General features: G+C 39.2%; 1 protein-coding gene across 1 annotated transcript; it reads right to left on the bottom strand.

Moving 5' to 3' along the window:
* Positions 1-15,171: 15,171 nt before the first annotated feature.
* On the bottom strand, positions 15,172-17,455 carry LOC139741725 (muscarinic acetylcholine receptor M1-like). The gene has a single exon (XM_071652311.1). It carries the CDS (start codon positions 17,453-17,455, stop codon positions 15,692-15,694), a length of 1,764 nt encoding a protein of 587 aa, XP_071508412.1. The 3' UTR covers positions 15,172-15,691.
* Between the last annotated feature and the right edge of the window lie 6,573 nt (positions 17,456-24,028).

Raw genomic sequence — 24,028 nt, 5'->3', positions numbered from 1 at the left:
TAGGGTGTACTATGATTTATCCTGAGTGCTATCCTTGTCAACCATGATCTCTTTCTGTTTACACTGTATATGATTGATTTTTGTTCTCGAAATATGAATGATACATCAAAAGAGCGTCAATAAATCACGTCTCCGAGAATTCTATAAGCATTTTATTTTTAAAGATATCGATTAGCAGATGACGAAAACAAGACCTTTACTAAAATTATCACAAAGGCTTACCTCAAGTGAATTTGCAGGTTAAGTCCGCTACCTTCTATCGCAACGGCAGCATATCATGCAACAGGATGTACCATAAGGTGTTGATGCAGTATAGGTGTCCTGGCTTATGAAGTTACTTAATCAGTGATGCACATGCGCCTTAATTCTTGAGTAACCAAAGGACTTCTTTCTTTTTTGTAGCAAGTTCCGTTTCCATGGTTATCAGTGACGTCGCTTTCATATTTCTTCTCCAGGAGGTGAGCATAGATGAAAACGTGCAATGCATGCTGTAGGTCTGCATTCATGACAGTCACTCCCCACGCATACGCGTTTGGTTTTTGCTGCCCAATGTTTGTACCTGTATTAACAACTGAATTCACTGTTTGTTCCGTAATAAAACACGATTTTCTTAATTCCTAAAACAGAAAAATTGAAGAAATTGTGCTCGATGCATTTACCATGAAAATTATAGTCGTGTTGTTCGCGTCGACATAACATTGGCGGTCCATTATACTAAAATAAAGGGTTTATAGGCATAATAAAGCAATGCAAGCAAGATTTTTTTTTAAAGGAAATGGTTTATACATTTTCCATTTTTAGATCAGTTTAATTTTCTTTTGTTGTGTAGAGTGCAAATGCAAAAGTCTATCGCAGCCGTAACTTAATACTTTTTTGACACCAGCATAATTATTTAATACGGTAAAGATTTTTTTTTTCAAAATGAACATTACGTTACCGTATTTTATTTTGTTTTTCATTTAACCAAATATTAAGCTGAAGTGTGAGTAACCTGTGAAACGTTTGCGCTCACTCTCTCTTACACACACACACACAAACACGAACACCCACACGCACACAAACACACACAAACACACACACATACACAATTCAGCCCTTCTTGCCTCTTATACCTTATGTTATTTTCCCTCTTTACATGCAGGAGAGAAGATTGAGCTATCATGACATTTTTTTTTCAATTACTGCAACTGACATGCGGCACGACATGAAAAGCCCTTGCCAGGTACATTATAATGTGACCACACACGCTTTTCTGCTTGTCGTGACAGAATGTTAATTGAATACTTACGCTCGGTCTAAAGGGTAGAAAAAAAAAACCGTAGTGTGGACACTTTACGGAGGCAGCGCCAGCAAACACATCTATCCATCTTAAATCTCATACACCCATGCTACGAGAGCCATACAGTATCCGGGCCAGTTTTCGATGACACGGACAGAGGCTGGCGGGCATTTTGCCATAGCTCTTCTGGAGGGCCTTTTATCCCTTCGTGGGTTTACATTTTTGTCTTGCTCTCTTCAAAGGAACGGGAGACTGTCAATACGTACTCTAATACATCCAATATGGCGGGAAGAAAACTCAATGCGCTCATCGCCATCTTGTAATTGTTGGCATTGGAGAAAAAAGTTATTTGTTTTAACTCACGTTTTTTATAAGAAACCGATTTGAGTACTATCAGCTTAATAAATATTGACGATCTCCACTGCAAATGAGAAAATGTGACCGGAAGAGAAGCCCTGATACTTGGCAATATAAACGTTTGTATAGATTAGTAGTGAAATGTACCATTTTTTTTTTCAGCCATGTTCCACCAAAAATTCATTTGATTTAAGTTCAGCGGTGTTGCTATATTACATATTGGCTGACTGAGCTTCAGCGCGCAGTCTATTCTCTATGGTGTGAGCACGCTTGTGAAAACAACTCTGGACAATGGAAGTCACATGCAAAACTTAATTGTAGTTCAGTACTTATACTTTATTTCATTCAAATCACTACGAATGAGAAGATATAGGTGATCTACATATCGACGTGTGATTGCAAGAAAATAAAAAGTGGCAATAACAACTGATAATTCTGAAGAAGAGCGTTTCTGATTAGCTCTCGTCTAAGAGAGGATTTTTGCGCTTAGCCTATGCCTCCGACGACAAAGAAACACTAGGACACATGACTGTATTTCTAACATGATAACAATTGCATTTGCTGGTACACTGTTCAAGCAAATTTGATGTTTTTCAACTCATGAAAAAAAAATAGGATATACAGGCCAGTAGGCAGACAGACAGATAGATAGATAAATTGATGAATAGATAGATAGAGGAATAGTTATACAGTTTACAGATAGAGAAAACAGGAGGGGATGAAGACGGATCAATCCATTGTTAGATGAGTGCAAGGTAGCAAGCGGTAAGAAGAATTATCAACGGATATTGCATTAGACTGCTGTACCTCAGAGAACCTGACTATTTCCTGTTTATAGGTCTATGTTCTACTTTAGAAGATTCATGTTAAAACAATGGTCCAAGCCATCATCCTCTATATACACGACACAATGGATCATTTCGTGACTTAAAGCCCGGTCACACAGCGCTTTACGGCTTAATCACGGCCAAACCAAGTCAAATTGTTAGTGGTCTCCCGTGAAGCAGACAATGTTGTCCGCGTTGATGTCGAGTTAAAGACGAGCTACGGTCGATTTATAGACGTGGCAGGACGCCTGGAAAAATCGGAACGGCGTCGGACGCGGTAAAAAGTTTTGAACTGCTCAAAAATTTATTCCGCGGACAACCACGGGCGGCACACGTGGCAAAGACGTGCAACACTCGTGAAACACATGTGATAATCCGTGTTCCGGCAGTGATTAAAACTTGGGGAGACGCGGTAAGACGCGAAATTTTAGCGGTCTGTCACGGGCAGAGCACGGTCATCTGACGCGTGTTACGCGTTGGTATCACGGGAAATAGCGTGTGTTTAGCGGCTTATCACTGACAAATGGATTTTTCCGTGTACATACACGTGGCTGGACGTGGTTAGCCGTGCTTAGGCAGTGCTTCAGTAGTGGAACAACTGCCAACGGCCATACCCCGTACAAAGCACGGCCAAACCAAAATTGACCAAAAATTACCACTTACGACCACGTCCACCAGATTTTCATAACTTCATGTACGTGATTTAGACGTGGAGTGCTGTGCGACCGGGGCTTAACATTGGAGTGCTTTGTAACAGCTACGTCTTCATGATACGAATCAAATAACAACGATTTATTGTTTATTCTTAGTAGAAAATTTAAGTTTTGAAAGAGATTCTTACCATTTGAGGAGAAAATATGATTACAAAAACTACATCACAATACTGCGCAAAAAGAGGTGTTTCCCCGGGAAAATAAGGAGCTAAAATTATGCAAAAACATACTTGCTTGAACAAACAACAGCAAATAGAGCAAATTAATTCAAGACCGTTAAACACAATTTACATCATATCTATACTTTGTGTAACAAACGAACACAATGAGATGTCCCTGAAATGTACTAAAGAATAGAATGCAGAGATCTTGCTAGTCGTACAGATCTATTCTTTTAGTTTACAAATGACATTTCGATTTAGTGGTACTCTTTATAAAAGGAACACAAATAAGTAACACATCTACAATCATCTGTCCTCATTTAATGCACGAACGTCAAGATGAGGGGTTTTTCAAGTTTTGTGTGAGGATTCTTGATTTCATGTCATTAATGAGCTCATCTTGGTTGGGTATTAACGATGGCCTGCTGGATAGGTCTATGCAATTCGTATTGATTTTCTATATTTCCACAGCCTGCTTGATTTCTTTAATTTGGTTGTGTTAAATTCAAGATAGAATTTTCCAATCCCTATTGGCAAGACGTTCAGGAATCATCAGAATTTAATGAATTCTATGAACTTTCAATACTTAACGATCAGTGACGGAATACATCGACATGTTACAAGCGACTTACCACGTAAGTTCGTTACTTGCAGCCGTGAAACACCAGTTGCTTGCAAAAACTCCACAAAGATTAACAAATGAGGACAAGTGAGCCAGAGAATGCATACCCAAAGATGAATGAAATTCTAGGACAACTACCCCTGAACAACTACCCTCTAGATAACTACCACCAGGACAACTATCCCATGGAACAATTATTGCCCACCAGGATAATTACGCCAAGGACAATTACCCTCATAAGCAAATATAATCAAAGAGAGAAGGAGGAGGAGAGAAAAAAGAAAAAAAGAAAACACAGAGATATACAGCGTGTCCCAGAAAAAACGAAACCGGGTTTCCATGCAACTTTTTACTATCGAAATCATACATTTTTTATGTGAGATATACATCAAAGGAAAGATAAATTTTTCTTCTTTCATTTGATGTACAACTTAATGTTCATTTTTCATGCATGACTGAGTTAGAACAATGAAAAGTGATGCTACCAAATTTTCATTTGCACGCGCAAACGGTGACTTTAAGTGAATTTTTAAGAGTTTTAACGTTACGTTTTCGAAAAACAAAGTTCATAACCCAAATATTCATATTTTCTTCTTTCATATGAGACCTTACGCGTCAAATATGAATAACGCATGCTTGAGAAAAATCTGTATGAATGCGTGCTTCATTTCTGCCAATTCTACGAGTAGTCGAAGAAAGCAAGCATTTAGCTCTCCCGACTTAGCATTAGACAATGGGCTCATTCACACAAAACAGCCGCAGTGCTGCAGTGAATATTGTGTGTGTGCGTGTGGGGGGGGGGGGGGTATTTACAGAGGATGCTGTATGAGACGGACAGCCCTTTGTTGTCATTTATTGAGAATACGCTATGAGACATAACCAATAATTGAAGACTAATATCGTGAGTATTCTCAGGATACACACAGTTCGATGGCTACGGGAAATCAACATTATAACAATGATACACATTTTTATGATTTCATACCTCAAACTGATTTCACTGTTTTCATTCCTCTCTACATTTCCCTCACGCGTGGTTAGTCTTTCATCACTGACAGGGATTTGACGTTTTTGAAGGGGGAGGCGAAGCAGAAAGAGAGGGTACCAGGCACTTTATTTATTACTGAACTTGCGCTTCTAACATTACAAAGGTGCAAATGCAGGGCAGAAAGTCGTCTTTTTGGTGCGGGGGTGGGGGGTTCGGAAGGCTTTTTTCGGTCCGTTACTCCCACCCTATACCTTCCCAAACTTTTAGTCAAGGCGCTAATTCCTGTACGGGCCTTAATTAAGGAGTTCGTTCAACCCACCCCGCAGAAAAGGTTTGACCACACAGAGTGGTAGATGGGAACTCCAGGAACACCCCCCAGGTAGTATGTGAGTCGAAATTGTGGTATCAATAAAATTTTACAGGCCATTTTAGTTGCGACAAGACCTTATTGTTCGAAAAAGAGTCTGCGCACGCTAAGACTACTACACGCACCACTAGCACTGCTACAGGCGCCAGTGCCAGTGGTGCGTGTAGTAGTCTTAGCGCACGCAGACTTTTTCCTCGGCAAACAAGGGTTTTTGCCAGCAAACTCACTAGCTGAGGTCAGTGTAGTTTAGTTTCTAGCCGTTTTTATTTCGTGTATATTTTTTCCGAGATGCAGCAAGCCGAGTGAGGTTGCATACCCAGTGATTGTGACCCCAAACCGTTCGGGCGTCGCAATCACTTGGTATGCGCCTTCGCTCGGCTTAGCACAATAAAGTGGGCTTCTACACATGCGCAAGCTGCAACTCGGAGAGATGAAAACGAAATAAAAACGACTAGAAACTAGACTGGGGTCGGTTACGGCTGGCACTGAAAATTACAACATAATCACAGTTTTTTGCAGTTATTTCATGAATAATTCCTCAAAACACCGTAAAACCATATATATATATATATATGTTGCTAGAGATGTCAGCAAAACAATGGGATACATTGTAAGTTCAAATATTGTGCATGGTTACCATGGTAACCAGATGTATACCGGTGATTGATAATCCAAAAAATGCCTCCAACTGCTGCAAACTTTGGTATTTTTTGTTCAGTTTTTTTTTTTTTTTTAGATAGGTGAATTAAAAACAAACATTTCTATTGATTATTGTTCAAAAAAGTTTTTTTCCTGTTGCCATGGCAACCAGTAATATCCAATCAGGATTCAGCTGTCAATACTTAAGAACTAATGCCCATATTTTCAAAAAGCTCAATAAGCATGTCATTCTGTATAATTGTACCATTTACCGTACTTTTAACACATATTTGACTTCAAATTACAGGCAAATGTTGTTTCCAGCAATGTATGGACACAAAATTCCCTTCAAAATCTATGTTAATACAGAGAGCAAAGCCGACGATATTCTGATATTAGCTTTTTAGAGTATATATTTACAGAGAAATGGTTATTCGAAACAACCTTGGAAAAGAGCAGAAGAAAGCAATTGATTGTTCTTGTTCTTAAAGGAAATTTATTCAAGAATGCAGATAAATTCCTTTCTAAAGAAGGAATATACACGTACACTGCATTATCCATCAATGGAATTAAAAGCGTACTTTTTCGTTGGTAAGCTAGGGTTAAAAATAAAAAAATAAAATGAAAAGTCATGACATGTAAATTTGTATTAAAACGTGCAGTAATGAATTAATGCTATTAAGGAGAGAATGAGGGAAAATCTTAGGGGTCCTATCCGTTTTATCCAGGTTAACTTTGTAGTGTTGAGGTGGGTAGTTTAACCCTATAAAGCCCAAGGGGGGGGGGGGGCACATTGTGCCCCATACCATATCTTCATTTGCCGCTCCTAAACCCTTTACCCGATTTCAACCAAATTTGGTGGCTTTTCCTAAAATCTTATTACAAACATTTTGATATATAATTTAGGTATGTCCGATATTCCTGAAATTGGGGTTTTCTTGGCTATAGTTTGCTAAAGGAAAGAAATGTGAAGTAATTATGGTTGAGAATTACCCTGAAATGGTCTTCTTATTATTTGCGTTATTTTCTATATAACATAGGCATCAAACAATAGATATAATAGAAATAATCGAAAATACAGCATTTTTCAAAGATTACCTTTTTATTTTGTGTTATCTTCACACAAGCTTTGCCTGGAATATCATTTGTTTATCATAATATCAATCTGTAAACTTAAAATTTCAGTATTTTGGAAATATGAAATGTGATACAAATATATGCACCCATTCCAAGCAATACGTAATAGGTTTCATATATTTCTTTATATTGTAATGAATTACGCCCCCACATGTTGACCTTGAGAAATTTCAACCATAACAAATAGTGAACGTTGACTTGCTCTTCCTTTTGTAGAAAATATGAAAATGATTAATATAAAATAACATATTTACTGGGGATAAAGAAATAGAAAGAAAAAACATGATTTTAGCATATTTTCTATGTATTTTTTATATTTTGGGAAATAGTGCCCTCAGTGGGTAACCTTGAGAAATGTTGGGTCATGTAGAGCATGAGTTGCTCTACCCATGTGCCAAATATGACGGTCATACATCATATAATAAAGCAGTTAAGTAGGGGGCACAATGTGCCGCGCCCCCCCCCCCCCCCCCCCCCCCCCCCCTTGGGCCTGGAAGGGGTCAAAATAGCTTGGGCTTTATAGGGTTAAGACCCGACCTACAATGGGTGATCATGAGTACGTAAGGCAAAATAAACAAACGTGTCCGGATTCCAGATATTTTTTTTCACTTTATCCTACTTTGTTGTGGCAAACTTATAAATGACTGTGGAAAATAAAAAGTTATCTGAGCCCGAAATGTCCTTAAAATACCCTGATCCACAAATAAAATTGTTGAGCAAAAAAGTTACAAAACTTGTACTGTAATGTATAACAAAGTACTGAAAGTCAGTCACACTGTGAGCTCTAGTAACAGACATAACAAGAAATTCATATCTAACAAAGAACTGACGATTCGAACTTGGTTATGAAATATCACCATAAGTTGTCCAAATAATGATACCCTATATCGACAGAATGAATCAAATTTCGTGCACTTACAGTCCACGAAAAGCACAAAAAATGTATCTACACTTTAGATATAGCCTATAACAAACAGAATGATTCAAATTTCGTGCACTTACAGTCCACGAAAAGCACGAAAAAGTATTTACACTCGAGATATTTTTTTTTCACTTTTATCGCACGCTGGTGTGGTACAAACATAAATGCTGATGATATATTTGAGACAGAAAGTTGTCTGATTGTCTGAATTGTCTGACCCTGAGACGTCCTTAAAATACCCTGATTCACAAATACCTCGATCCACAAATAAACTTGTTGAAAATAAAGCTAAAATACTTGTATATATATATATATATATATATATATATATATATATAACGAAGTACTGAAAGTCAATCCATCACACTGTGAGCTCTAGTAACAGGCTTAACAAGAAATGAAAAATTGAATTCATATTTAACAAAGAATTGGTAATTCGAACTTGATTATGAAATATCACCACAAGTTGTCCAAATATATATAGCTTACCAACGAAAAGTACGCTTTTAATTGCATTGATGGATAATGCAGTGTACGTGTATATTCCTTCTTTAGAAAGGAATTTATCTGCATTCTTGAATAAATTTCCTTTAAGAACAAGAACAATCAATTGCTTTCTTCTGCTCTTTTCCAAGGTTGTTTCGAATAACCATTTCTCTGTAAATATATACTCTAAAAAGCTAATATCAGAATATCGTCGGCTTTGCTCTCTGTATTAACATAGATTTTGAAGGGAATTTTGTGTCCATACATTGCTGGAAACAACATTTGCCTGTAATTTGAAGTCAAATATGTGTTAAAAGTACGGTAAATGGTACAATTATACAGAATGACATGCTTATTGAGCTTTTTGAAAATATGGGCATTAGTTCTTAAGTATTGACAGCTGAATCCTGATTGGATATTACTGGTTGCCATGGCAACAGGAAAAAAACTTTTTTGAACAATAATCAATAGAAATGTTTGTTTTTAATTCACCTATCTACAAAAAAAAACTGAACAAAAAATACCAAAGTTTGCAGCAGTTGGAGGCATTTTTTGGATTATCAATCACCTGTATACATCTGGTTACCATGGTAACCATGCACAATATTTGAACTTACAATGTATCCTATTGTTTTGCTGACATCTCTAGCAACATATATATATATATATGGTTTTACGGTGTTTTGAGGAATTATTCATGAAATAACTGCAAAAAACTGTGATTATGTTGTAATTTTCAGTGCCAGCCGTAACCGACCCCAGTCTAGTTTCTAGTCGTTTTTATTTCGTTTTCATCTCTCCGAGTTGCAGCTTGCGCATGTGTAGAAGCCCACTTTATTGTGCTAAGCCGAGCGAAGGCGCATACCAAGTGATTGCGACGCCCGAACGGTTTGGGGTCACAATCACTGGGTATGCAACCTCACTCGGCTTGCTGCAACTCGGAAAAAATATACACGAAATAAAAACGGCTAGAAACTAAACTACACTGACCTCAGCTAGTGAGTTTGCTGGCAAAAACCCTTGTTTGCCGAGGAAAAAGTCTGCGTGCGCTAAGACTACTACACGCACCACTGGCACTGGCGCCTGTAGCAGTGCTAGTGGTGCGTGTAGTAGTCTTGGCGTGCGCAGACTCTTTTTCGAACAATAAGGTCTTGTCGCAACTAAAATGGCCTGTAAAATTTTATTGATACCATAATTTCGAATCACATACTACCTAGGGGTGTTCCAGAGAGTCCAACCGACCACCCTATGCAGTCAAACCTTTTCTGCCGGGTGGGTTGATCGAAGTCATTTTTTCTGGGTCCCTGCGCCTGGACTATTTCCGCTGATGAACATCCTTTGCTCTGTAGTTAGCTGCATGGTCAGGCAAGCTCATGATCACGTGCTAATTTACGACCCTATTCACAACCGACATTCCTTTTTTATCCCTCCCTTCATGTTTGTGTAAATTCATTGAAGCATGAAGCTGAAGACCATTGTTATCTGCCAAGTCGGGCAGGCGTCGGGAAAGCTAACTGCTCCTTTACTGGGTAAACAGTAAGGATATGTTAAAATTAAGTTTTCTCGAGCAGGCGTTGATCATTTTTTACGCATGGGATATCATATGAAAGGAAAAAGAATGGATATTAAAGCTATGATTTCATTTTTTTTTTGCAAAAGATTGCTGAAAAAGTCTGAAAACTTCATTCAAAGTTACCATTTGCTTGTGCAAATGAAATTTTAGTAGCACCACTGTCTATTGTTCTAACTCAGTCATGCATGGATTATGAACAACTTGTACATCAAATGAAAGAAGAGAAGTGTATCTTTCAATCCATGTACATCTCATAAAGCAAATATATGATTTTGATCGCAAAGAAATGCAATGAAACTCGGTTTCGTTTTTTTCTGGGACACGCTGGTATAAGAATTATAACAGAAAAGATGAGAGAAATAATGAAGAAGAAATGTAAAGAAAAGATAGAAGGATAAAAGCAGAGAATAACGTAAGGAAAGATGGGGAAAATAATGCAATGTGAAGTTTACTACAGAAGAAAAGATGAAAGGTTAAAGATATGCATGATATACAAGGAATTATGATAGAGGAAAAAACAAACAATATGGTGAAGAAAGTAGGTTCCTAAGCAAGATAAGATAAGAGGAAATAAAAGAATATATAAGGACAGTATATTCAAGGAGAACAGAAATATGACTACAGAAGGAGAATGATAGAAAAATGAAGATGACAAAAGATTTAAAACCAAGAATAACATTAAAATACAGGATAAAACAGGGCAAACTAACGAAATACACGCAGAAGCTGACTTTTCCTCTGTGGGTCAAACTGTGCAGTGTAGATGGAAACGTAAAATTGCGAACGATTGTAGTGCGCTTTTTTTTTTCTTTTTGCTTGCTGAAATCCGGAAGTGGTACGAGAAACACAAAAATTGCACGGGAGCCCCTTTTTTCGGCTTGTCAGCTGAATAAACCCGGAAGTGGCACCAGAAATACTCTCTGAGGAGAGTTTGCGCCCCCCCCCCACCCCCTTCGCGGAATTCCTGGATCTGCCCCGGAACGCTGCTTTAAAAGAGATAATAGAATCGTGATTCATGACTCCAGCTAAGAAAGTGCATGAACACAACCTATAGGGGTAATTATCCCAGGAGCTAAAAATTTCCGAGGGTTTTTCTCGGGGATAACTGTCCAGCGGTGACCTAGAGATGTCGAGAGGGGCGATCGTTCTGGGGGGAAATGTCGTAGCGATAGTTGTCCTCTGGGGTATACGAGTACTTGTTCGGGGGAGGAGGAGGTAATCGTCCTTGGCGGTAATTATCCCCTGGGTTGTGGTCCTTAGGGTAAATTGTCCTGGGGTACTAGTAGTTGTCATAGGGGATAGTGGTCCTCAGCGTAGATGTGGGAAGAGGATGTAGTTGTCCTGGGGATAATTGTCCTGGTAACAGTTGTCCTAAGAGGGTAGTTGTCAAAGGGGATGGGTAGTTGTCCGGATAAGAGCAATATACCTGTAATATTCAAAATGGAGAGATCACTCCACCCAAGGATTAAATTACGAAGAAAATGCTTTTTTTTTTATAGTGCTAAGTAAAATGTGACTGTCAAAGTGGTAGAGAGGTACAAAGTCATTGGATTTATGTTAATCCTGCTGTTTTCATCAGAATTACGACTATGATAACAGCTGAATGTCAGTATACAATGATGGACAGGACAGAGTGGATCGGTGAGAACTGGATGCGAGAGTTTAACTTTGGAACTGTTTAAACCCACGAGTGCAGAGAGTGGGTTTTAGACTGTTTCCAAAGTTAAACGAGAGCATTCAATTTGACTGATCCATGAAATAGGTCTGTGCATCATTCGATTTAATAAAATGGGCCCGTAAATTCATTAAATTCAACCCTTTTCCCCATCATGCGTCCGATACGTCTACAATATTATACAAGGCTTGAGCCATGCGTTCGGATTTTACCGGACGCGTGGCTCACTGTAGATCAGTAAAAAAAAAAAAAAACAAAAAAACAAAAAAAAAACAACAACAACAACAACAAAACAAACAAACAAACAAGACAAGACAAAAATATAAATGCATAGTGATTGAGCAATCAAATTGCAGAGATTCTAAAGCCCATTTTATAACAGTGCATGCTGTATTTTACCCGTAGCGAAACAACATGCACATTCCCGAAGTAAGACAGTATAAACCATTATGATTCATTAACAAACACTTTTCTTAGGGGATTATATTCAGACGGGGAGGGGGGGGGGGGGGAGTAATTGTTATCTGATTACACATTCTGACACATTAGTGTCTTGATTTTGTAGCAATGTAGTAACTTTCTAAACTGGCAGGTTTGGAATCGCAGGCAATGGAACAAGTGTAGAATGCATAATCTTGTTCACATGGTTTCAAGTCCGAGATCATAATGTGACCCTGCATCACAAAACCAACAAAAAGTCGGCAGACATGGATTTTTATTTAAGGGCAGAGTGTGAAATAGCAGACTGTGAGCTTTAAAATGATGTATAACTCAATTCAAATGAACTTCCCTATAACCTACCTAAATACTGGAAAGAAAGCACACACTCTGGAAAAGTGTGAACTGAGAAAAGAGGCTCTGAAGTACAGGGTCTATTCAAGAGCTTACCAAGCCGTGCTAGCTGTGCCATGAAAGGGACAAAGCACAGGATGTAAACGACCGGAGCAACAACAATGAAGAGATTATCAGATTAAGCTGAAATTAAGCATGCTTTATTAACACATTTTGTCCATGATTAGTGGTAACTTTCAAAGCAGTAGCTTTATTCTTTCATAAGTTATTAGACTTGAAAGTGAAGAGTGTGCACAGGATTTCAAGAAATGAAAAGCGGCCTCTAAGACATACCTGATCATTCTACTCTCCCCCAAAGAGAGTTGTAGAAAAACTGCTGAAAGCACACTTTCCCATTCCTGTTAAGATCTCAAACTAAAGAATAATGTAGAAGAAGGATAGCTCTTTCAGAAAATATGAAAAACTCAAGATTGACTCGGTTGAACCATTTCACCCTTTTTTTTAGTCCTCAAGTACAATCATGGGGTGCGACTTTTTGTTTGTTTTTTGATGCACAGTCACATATATAGGCCTATGTGTGTGTGTGTGTGTATGTGTGCGTGCGTGTGTGTGTGTGTGTATGTTTACTGTTTGTCAAACAATATCTGCAGCAGGGGAACAGAAAAAATCCTCCGAAAAATTATCATGATTATCATGCTCTACATGATCAGTTTATTTTCAACACACAAATTTCTGCGCATCTTGCCCTTTGTCAAACGATTTAATTACAGTCTGTAAATGTTTGTGTTGACAATAAAATGTTAGTGTACAAAAAAAGTAAACACATTTTGATGTTCATATTTCTCATAAAACATTTGGCTTCATATCAATGCTTTATAGACCATATTAAAGGTTATTCAATTGGCTATCAACCTGGTAGGTCAATAGAAAAGGAAACCTAACGCATGAGTGAACACATCCATTTTTCTCTTCAAAGGCACAAAAGTAAAAATTGCGGAAATGAACAAGTTGTCAGTGCTCTTCCATATGACCATGAGAACGAAAGACAAATTCAACACAATAAGAAACACAAATTGATTTGCAAAAATAAACTTATGGTATATATTATGTCTTTGTAGCCCCCAAAGATAAAGAAAGTCTTTAAAAATGAAGGAACATGAAGAATCTCTGACAAATCCGAATCAAAATGACATTAGAGAAGAAGCAACGTAAAAAAATTGAGATTTTTTTTTTTTTTTAGATTAGAAAAATTGAAAGTAGTATTTGGTTCTTGAATATCTCTCATGAATTCTTAAATTTCTAGATTAAAATAATGAAATAAAGAATTCTGTCTATTGCGACTTACCCCCTGTTATTTGAAGTTTGAGTTAATAGAAAATTCTTATTTTCCCCCTAATTTTCACACTTTGTAGATTGGTCTTTTGTTATCATTACAATCATGAAGGGTATTTGCTAATGATTGACAAAATGTCAATTTCTGCAATGTTTCCTATTGTAAACGAATGTGTTCACTCATGCATAAAGTTTCCCTTTTTATAAACCTACTAGGTTGACAGCTAACTGAATAACCTGTTGATGTGGTAATTATGACACAATGACTTTAATCAAAATCTTCTATAAAATATGAACTCGAAAAGTGTTTACTTTCTTTTCTTGCTTAGTGTACATTATGATAAGTTTTCGAAGGATTTCTTTTGTTCTCCTGCTATTGATATGAATATACATATTGGCAAAGCCACGAGAAAATGTTGCTTATCTTTTACCATGAAAGAACGAAACCATAGAACACGAGATGATACGAATACAAGTTTTCAGCAGAATAGCGACTTCAAGACAAATGTGTGGACAATCAAATTACTGAAACCTTGCTTGTTATTTCGAAAGGAGATGTCTTTGATCTCGAGACCTACATCAACTATGCTTATTTTCGTGCATGATGGTATCCATATGGTATCTCAGTTATTCTGCCAGTCTACAAAATATCAAACACTAAAAATCAATAGCGGTAAAACTGATGTAGATTCCTAAACTGTATTGTAGTTTCTATGCAGTCATTGTCATCTGATACACAGTACTGTCTTCACTAACAACAATATGTACTAAGTTTCTGGATTAGTTAGTTTAGAATCGCAGGCAGTAAAGTGCTCATTTCTGTTCACATGGTTTACATTATGGTATTTGAAATGGGTTACATTTACAATTCTGTCAGTGTACAAAATATCAAACACACGAATTTTCGTGATTTAAATCACTTGTAATTCAGGTGATGTTGATTCCTACTGTAATGTAGTTTAAATGTGCTTTTCATTACCATATCTCGCGATATGGATTACCACATCATTGTTATCGCATAGATTGCTGCAACCAAGGAAAGGATGTAACAACGTCGCAATAGATCTGACAATTCTTAAGCACATGAGACGATAAAAGTAGCTTGTCTTTATTGCATTGCACACTCTCCATTCCAATGGACATTATTACCTGTGAATAGAGATCAGAACATCCTTTGAACTGAAGAGCGGGAACGTAGTGAGCAATGATGTAATTATTGTAATAAGCTGATTATGCAGAAAAGAATGTCTGCTAAGAACTCTTATTCTTACTGATTCAATCACAATGAAATTACATGGCGAATACTTCTTGCAGTTCTATGAACTCCGTCCGTGTGATTGTACAGGTGAACACTAAATACGATACTCAACACTCAGTGTAAACACACCAAACGATGCGCTACTATGTTGTCTCGATGACGGTGAACAGTATTAAAAAACACGACAACTTGCCATATTGCATGCTGAAGATGAAAATATCGAACATACAAGGAAGACTGCATAGGTCTTTCAAAGTCATGTATATGAGATTAGCATGTTGAAAAATTATAACGGTCATTTTCCGACTCATATTGGCTGCGAGTAAATTCACCGACGTTATGTTTTCTTTATGACCGACCACACAATTGCAACTGTATATCTCACATCGTTACACTTTTTACTGACTTCCTCTTGAAAAAAATAGCCGAACTGCATATTACGAAGCTTGGAGCTGCCGATCATTTGGAGTTTGGTCATGGACAAACAGAGTAACATCATGTGTTCACTGCGTCCTAGTCTACTCTGCATTTGTCTTGCGATAAGGGGATTCGTAGAAATCGCTTCATCGTTCGTGTCTCTTTGCATGAAGGCGTTGTTTATGTTGACGTCTGTGTCGCGCTGTCCATTGGCATGTAAGAATCCTCTTGAAGGCCCTTCGAAATGTCGCATTGCACAAAGCGTAACAGATGGGATTCAACGTGCTATTGAGATAACAAAGATAATACGCAACTTCAAAGCTTTTGATAATTGTTTCGTTAGACATCCCATAGTTTATAAGCACCAGTATGCTGTATGGAGTCCAGGTGATGATAAACGCGAGAAGTATTGCACATAAAGTCCGCGCAGCTTTTTTTTCACGAATCAACTGAGACTTTCTTTTCCGGTTCACATTAGTTTTTGCGCGACTCGCCATTTTATTCACCATTGAAATTGTACTTATGCTGAGATTAGACTGACTAGCTGCTGGTGCCTTGTTGTTACTTGCTACCGAGTTTGACCTTGATTTTTCATTTCCGGGTGTGTCAGGGGGCATTAATCGTGCGCCCTCTTGGTCCTGTATCAGGCTCTGTTCTCTCTGTGGCGAATCTTCCACCATTGTTATTCGTGGCAGTTTGTCTTCATTTCTTGCGCTTGGACTTTCATCCGGCAACTTGATGAGAATAGTGTAAAGCGACGCAGCAAAACTTTTGTTGTCAGAAGTGCTGTTGTCTGCCTCTGCGATACTCCCATTCAAATGGGACGACTTACGCGGTGATTCGCGAATGGGGTTGTGGCGCGGCGAATCCTGTTGAAGCGTGGCCTGCACCCGAGAGCCCCTCCTGGACTTGAGGCTGGTAGAGTACGACATCGTCGATGGCGAGTTGTGATGGATTGTGAGGTCGCTACTGTCGTCGTCCTCATCACCAAGATCAGCCATTACACAACACGGACATCGCATGCATCGCGACTGGCTTCTCATACGCACACTGACGTCATCGTCTGTATCCTCGTTGGAAAGCAGGCGGCGAGCAGGAGCGTTTGATTGGCCACCCCCCTCTTGCAGCTTTTCCAGCTCCAGCGATCTCTTTTCTGTCTCTCTCCAGATCTTATAATACAGAGTACCCATGAGTGCGACTGGTATATAAAACGCGATCATAATAGTGATAATATTCACTGAAATGATTTCGGCCAGAAATTGAATGTGGCACTCGTTTTCTTTAACCGTCCTCCCCTGTGGAACAAAGTACTGCCAACCCACAATAAGAGGCACCCATACGATAATGGAAACAACCCATGCCAGTGCAATCATTATTTTCGCTTTTTGTGGAGTTCGATTAGCTCGATAGGTTAATGGGCGAGTGACCGACAAATATCGATCAAAACAGATAATGCATAAATTCATCACGGATGCATTAGAAGCAACATAATCGATGGAGAGCCAAATATCACAGAATATGCTTCCTAGTCGCCATCCATCTTGCACAATGTACAAGGTGAAGATGGGTATGGACATGGCGCCTATAATGATGTCGGCCGTCGCAAGACTCAAAATGAAGTAATTATTGACAACCTGGAGTTGCTTGTCCATGTAGAAAGATAGCCAGACCATGACGTTCGCGCTGACGGTGAAGACGGCGACGATGGCGCTGGCGATGATGATAAGGAGAGCTTCCCACAACTCGTGATCACCGAAAGGTGCCAGAACCGTCTCCGTAGCATTGCTTGTGTCGTTGACGGGATAGTCGGGGCTAAAGGCAGCCGTAATGATGGCTGGAACACTACTTGATAAGAGGGGCATAGCACACGATGGCTCGAACACCGCTACGCAGAGATCACTGTGGTACATGGGGATGGTGTTTAGGTGTAGAAGAGGATTCAGGCAGAAGTGAAAATATCATGGGTGGCACGGGAAAGAGGTAGGCATAAAAATTGAGGGAGAGGAGAGGAGACAAAATAAAGAGAAAAGGAAAGATCAATTAGTATCATTATTACCATGTATAAAGATATATGTAAAGGTCTTGAATTGCAAAGTAATAGAAGACGATTTCATTTGGGGAAAAAAGAGACACCTAGTGAAACTTGATGTCAAAAGAAACCATGCATCAGATGACTAATATTCTGCATTTAAGGATGTCGAAAAGTCTACACATTGATAAACATGAATATTCAGTCGTCAACGTAGAAGCAAGCTGTTGACATGGTACTTCAATCTACAGTCATGGAAGACTGCTTTCACGAGTGAAAACCCATTGCTATCTGATGTTTGTCAAATAACTGTGTTTGATAATCAACTGAGAGCATGTACCCAGTCTATATTCAAGTGAAAAGAACAAGAAGGAGATAATGCTGATGAAACAGCATTTATATAGCGCCATTTATCTGTAGCAACATTCAAAGGTGCCCGGATCCCACAATGTGTCCCGTATCATTCACAAAGTTACTGAAAAAGGTATAAGTCTTCAGTTCAGATTTGAAGGTATTGAGGTTGTTACAATTCCGAAGAGGGACTGGTAGAGAGTTCCAGAGACTTGGCGCAACAGAACAGAAGGCTCTATCTCCGTACACTTTTAGGCGGGTATTGGACACATGGAGAGTCAGTCCAGTAGAATGAAGACTTATAATGTAGAAGTGAAGGAAATGTATAAAAACGCATGTTTGTCTTTTTTTTTTCTTTGACTGAGTGGCCATTTAGAAGGAAAGTCTAGAACCTCTCCGAGTACTGACCAAGACATTATGGGCACCCAGCTAAAAGAGAGTGCCCAGTCACACCTTGCTCAGCAAGTAACATAAGCATCGAACATTTAAATTGAAATCCCTATTTTCGGAAAGCTGTGTGCAAACAAGTCCTACAATATCAGGCTTGGTTTTAAAGTGAGTACCGGGTTTCCATCAGTTTTGTTTCGTGAAATCCTTGCAGAAACAAAATGCAGCTAGCGTTTAATGGAGCTATAGCGCCCTGTTGCGACACGAATTGTCGCCCCTACACGGATTGTCGCCCACGGCTCTGGGCGACAATCCGTGACGGAGTTGGCGGCACGGATTGTCGCCCCCGTCACGGATTGTCGTCTGGCGACAATCCGTGACGCTTGTGCAGTTCCCAGTTTTTGACCTCGAAGGCGACAATCCATGATGGCAAAAAATTTGTTGCGACACGGATTGTCGCCCCTTCAAGGATTGTCGCCCCGGGCTCGGGGTGGTTCCTCCGGTGTTAAGCTTTGGTGGGATGGGTATGATTGGTAAGTTATGCGTATGTGTGTGTGTGTGTGTGTGTGTGTGTCAAGTGTGTATGTGTGTTTGTTGTGAGCTGCATGATATGTGCTGTGTATGATTTGTAGGTGCGTACAATAAGTGACTTGTGTATGAGTTTCCGTATTATTGTTGTTGTTGTTGTTGTTGTTGTTGTTGTGTGTGTGTGTGTGTGTGTGTGTGTGTGTTTGGAGTATAATAATACAATATGTAGAAACTGTGCATGTGTGGTGGTTAAATAGTGGTAGTGTTTTGTTTGTGTGTATACGTGTGCCTGTATGCGTACGTGTGTATGTGGTATATAGTGGCGTATGTGTATATTAAAGGGTATGTGATGGTGCGTGTTTGTGGGCGCAGTTTTGTGCCTGCATGAGTATCTTAGGGGTTTGGTGTTTGTGGGCTACGTAGGCCCTACGTATGTGTGTTGTGTGTGAGCGTTCGTGTGTCTACGTAAGGCCCCAGTCACATAATGCTCTGCGTCCGGCGTTACGTCCAAATAAGTCTCTCTTTTTTTTCTGCGGACACCCGGAGATCTCTTGCTGTCACCAGAGCATTTTTACAAAACATACGGGAAAAAATATGCGGGCGATACGGAGAGATGCGACCAAATGCGAATACTTGCGTCCACTTGCGGATATTCTTACGAATTGGCACGTAAATTTGTTCTTTCAACTTGCATAAACTTCCGAATAGTTCGGAACACTTTTCATTTTTTCAGTTCATTTTATTGTTTCTGTATGGTACAATATAATCAACTCTGATCACGTTCAAAAATAAACACAGGATTCATAATAATTCATGGCTGATTTTGCACATGACAGGTAATCAAATCATTGTGACAAAGAACGAAGACATAATGATAACAAACAAAACGTCAAGGTACCATACAGAAGGATCCCCAGTAAGCCGAGCTTGATATTGGGGCCTCGTACACGGATAAATACATAAACAGTTTCAACCAACTGTCGGTTTACTTAACTACAACAAGACAAACTAGTTTTACACAACAAAAACAGTTACACAACAAAACATACACGGACATGTACGCAGGTGATGCTAAAAAAAAAAAAACCAAGGAGAAGGGGACAGCGATAATGAAAGGTGGTGAGAAAGAACAGGAGAGAGAGAAATAGAAAGACTCCTCGTTCACTGTACAATAACATACTGTGCAAATACAACACTATTGCAGGTGCATTCACCCTGTTGCCAGGTAACGGCTGGGTGTAGCAACGTACGGACCAGTTACTTACATCTGTATATAAAAATAGAGAAACATTCCATGGCATGCCTACAACAGAAGGCAGAGTACAACATAGAATGAAGATGCTTCAAGTAACAAAAGAAATGCATGTTCTGGATAATGCTAATTAAGTCACTGATATTTAGCAACAAGCATATGTTTAACAAATCTTTTAAAGGAACCAATCGTGCGAATTGCACGGGACTGAGATGGTAAAGAATTCCATACGTCTGGGCCAGTGTGCCGAATTGATTTTTTAGCTAAACAAGTTCTGGGATTTATAAGATGAATATTGGAGAGTTGCGACTATTTACGGAGAGTTGTGGATATTTTCGGATAGTTACAGATTGTTATAAATAATTATGTACAACATGACGATCCCTGCCAAGTCAATGTATTATGACAGTAAATTTATCACATATTGGACTGTCTTACATTGAACACTGGGGAAAACTGAAATTGAATTTACGTACAAGTTGTGAAAAGTTTTCGCATTTCTTCAATTTGCTTTACAGTAATGAAAGATATATGAAATTTTGAACTTGAAGTTTGAATTTTATTTGTGCATCTCAATTATGGATAAACATCATAAATGTAAAGACTACATAACATAATTATACCACAAATAGAATACTATCTAGATCGATAAGTTAAACAGAGTAAGAAAATATTACTTACAGTCATGGAATAGACAAACTGTGGTTACGCTGTCATTGTGCAGCGATATTCATGACTTTCTGGATTATGTTAAGGAGATTGTTATAATAAAGCAAAGCCTATTACATTTCCAGAAAAAAACAAAACATTAGGACATTCGGACACCCCTCCCAAACCCAAATACAATATGTGACCGTGCACCTCAAAACGAACATAAAGTTGCACACACTGATTTTGCGTGAGGACTGAAAATAAGTGAAATGGGTCAACCTAGCCGAACTTGACTTTTTCATACTTTCTGAAAGAGCGGGTCTTCTTTTACATTATGCTAAAATTTGGTATCATAAAACAGGCAGGAAAGTGTGATTTTTTAGCAGTTTATCTCCAACATTTTTGGTAGGATAGTGTGATTAGGTGTGTCTTTAGAATCCCTTTTTCATTTCTGAAAAACCTTGTCCACACTCTTCACTTTCAACTCTAATAACTTTTGAAAGGATAGTGCTACTGCTTTGAAAGTTGGCATTAATTTTGGACAGAATGTGTTAATGAGGCATGCTTAATTTCAGTTTAATTTGATAATCCCTTCATTGCTGTTAATCTGGTGGTTTACTTCCTGTTTTTTGTCCCATTCATCGCACAGCCAGCACGGTTTGGGAAAGATTAAGCGCTTGAATAGACACTGTACTTCAGAGCCTCTTTTCTCAGTTCACACTTTTCCTGAGTTTGTGCTTTCTTTCCAATATTTAGATAGGTTAGGAGAGTCCATTCGATTTGAGTTATACATCATTTTAAAGCTTAAAGTCTGCTCTTTCAGAATATGGTCTTAACTAAAAATTCATGTCTGGCGACTTTTAGTTTGTTTTGAGGTGCAGGGTCACATATAAAAAAATGTAATATCCATGGAGCGTAAAGTGGGTAAGGCTACAGGGAAATACTAAATTCGTTCTCATTTTATATCGTTTATCGCTGTCCCACACCTTCCCGGCCAGAAAAGTGAAAAAAAAATGCTGTCACCTCATCCCCAACCAAAAAATTGCTTTCCGAGTTTCGAAAAATATACATTCAAATAGTACAAGGAAAAAATGTTCAGCACCAATGGTCAAGCGATGTCATGCGTATATGGGTGCCACCTAAAATGACCATATGTGGGAGAAATTTAGTAACTTGATTTGCGGTTCTGCCTCTCCACCGCTCCGAGTGTGTTGTAGCATTCCTTCAGGTAAATGCGCTGCAGCTTGGCAACACGAGTTTTGTGGCTTCCCACGCGTCTCTGTGCTCCCATGCGAGTGGAAAACAGAAAACGTCGAAGGACGTAATCGTGTACAGCATCCGTAACTCTCCGCAAATATCCGTAAGCGGACGAAAGTGTTGTGATACGTTAACTTGCGGTTGATTTCGAATACTTACGGTGGACGTAAACGAACGCAAACGGACGGGAGGTAAAATGTTTTGCCGATGGTCTGCGTTCAAGCTATGGAGAGTTACGTTCAGTTACGGGTAGTTACGTTTGGTTACGGTTACCTTACGTAAGTCTGCGTCCGTGGAGTCCCTCTGCGAAATTTGAACATTTCAAAATTTCGCAGGTTTGCCGCCTTCATTTTACGTTTCTTTACAGACGAGTTACGGACAGTTACGTCTACATACGTCCCTGCGGATGCCTGCGTCCACGCTGCGTCCCCCTGCGTCCACTCATCCGCATCTATCCGCGGCGTACGTAACCCATCGTAAAGCACTGTGTGACTGTTGCATTAGCACGCAGGAGATAATAGGAACGAAACATTCAAGTGACACAATTCCCACAACACGCGCAGCGCTCCATCACACACACACACACACACACACACACACACACACACACACACGAAGGTTCGTTATTCCGAAGTTTCGTTTTTTCCGAGGCTTCATTTATCCGAAACACACAATTCCCTATACCTAGAGGTTCGTTGATCCAAAAATGAATAAAGAACCTTCGGACTAAGGAGCCTTCAGAATAACGAACTTTTGCAATAACGAAATGTAACCCCCTCCTCACATACACACGCACACCCGAACCGATACCACATTCCTTCCTGATGAAACGACTTCCCAATGTTGATAAATAAGACATAATGGACCGTATGCAGAAAAGCAGCATCCGCCCGCACGCAAGCTCCACTCCGAATTCATATACAAATCCGCCAAACAAACTCATCAAAGTCAAAGCTGCTGATGAAATCAATATCAACGTTTATGCCAGCAACAGCTTACTAGGTATCCCTCCCCACGCGCAGCTAAAAAACACATACGCAAAAAGCTGACATAATAAACACATTCTTCCATCATACACACACACACACACACACACACAAACGGACACTAAATTATCATGTGCACGCGCACATACACACTTCCTTGAAACCTCACCATGACTTTTTACATGGCATGTTTGCATGGATGTAGCCATGTAAGTTATGTGTTAGTATTTCAATGACTATGTCCAGAACGATATTACCCAGCAAAATGTGCTTCGAGGGCGGGCGACAATCCGTGCCGCCAGCCCTCGTCACGGATTGTCGCCAGACGACAATCCGTGACGGGGGCGACAATCCGTGCCGCCAACGCCCGTCACGGATTGTCGCCCCGGGCAGGAGCCGACAATCCGTGTCACAACACGCCCTTTAAAGAGTAGAATAATAACACACGGAAATTTTGGTGATGATCGTTATTCCGAAGGTTCGTTATTCCAAAGCTCACAAAGTCCGTATAACCAGAAGTTTGTTAATCAGCTCATGAAATAGGCTTCGTTAATCTTAACACTGGCGTCATTCGTTGGTCCGAACGTGAAATAGGTGCGTTATTCCGAAATTCGTTAATCCGAAAATGAAATCGGGTTCATTATTCCGGAGGTTCGTTGATACGATAGACAAAAAAAAAAATGTAAAAAAGGAATAAGAATAAGGTGCGTATATGCTAACAAACCTTAGAAATTACGAACCTTATTTCGCCTAAAAAACCGAAGCTACTGACTACACGTTTCTTTTCACAATGATGACACAATTTACGTTCATCTTCTTTTTATTCAACAACAAAAAAATTGTGATATCTATAGAATACTAGTCCCCTTTATTTACTTTGCTTGATTCCTTTTCTTTCCGTATCTTGATCTTATTTACATTTTTACGTTGAGCTATGCTCCGTAAAGTACAAGCAACCCAGATAGTGAATGTTCGACTGTTTTATACGCAAGGCTTGAAATGTTTAGGTGTGACAATGCAGCATTTAATCCTGTGTAGCATG

Source organism: Diadema antillarum, unplaced genomic scaffold (genome assembly GCF_040938485.1).
Source record: "Diadema antillarum isolate AM-2024a unplaced genomic scaffold, OU_Dant_1.0 seq00000947_RagTag, whole genome shotgun sequence".
NCBI classification, from domain to species: Eukaryota; Metazoa; Echinodermata; class Echinoidea; order Diadematoida; family Diadematidae; genus Diadema; species Diadema antillarum.
This window is presented reverse-complemented; position numbering and strand designations above follow the sequence as displayed.

Bases quoted from the DNA above. Each gene is read 5' to 3' on its own strand.
- LOC139741725 (XM_071652311.1), bottom strand. From the start codon at position 17,455: ATGTACCACAGTGATCTCTGCGTAGCGGTGTTCGAGCCATCGTGTGCT.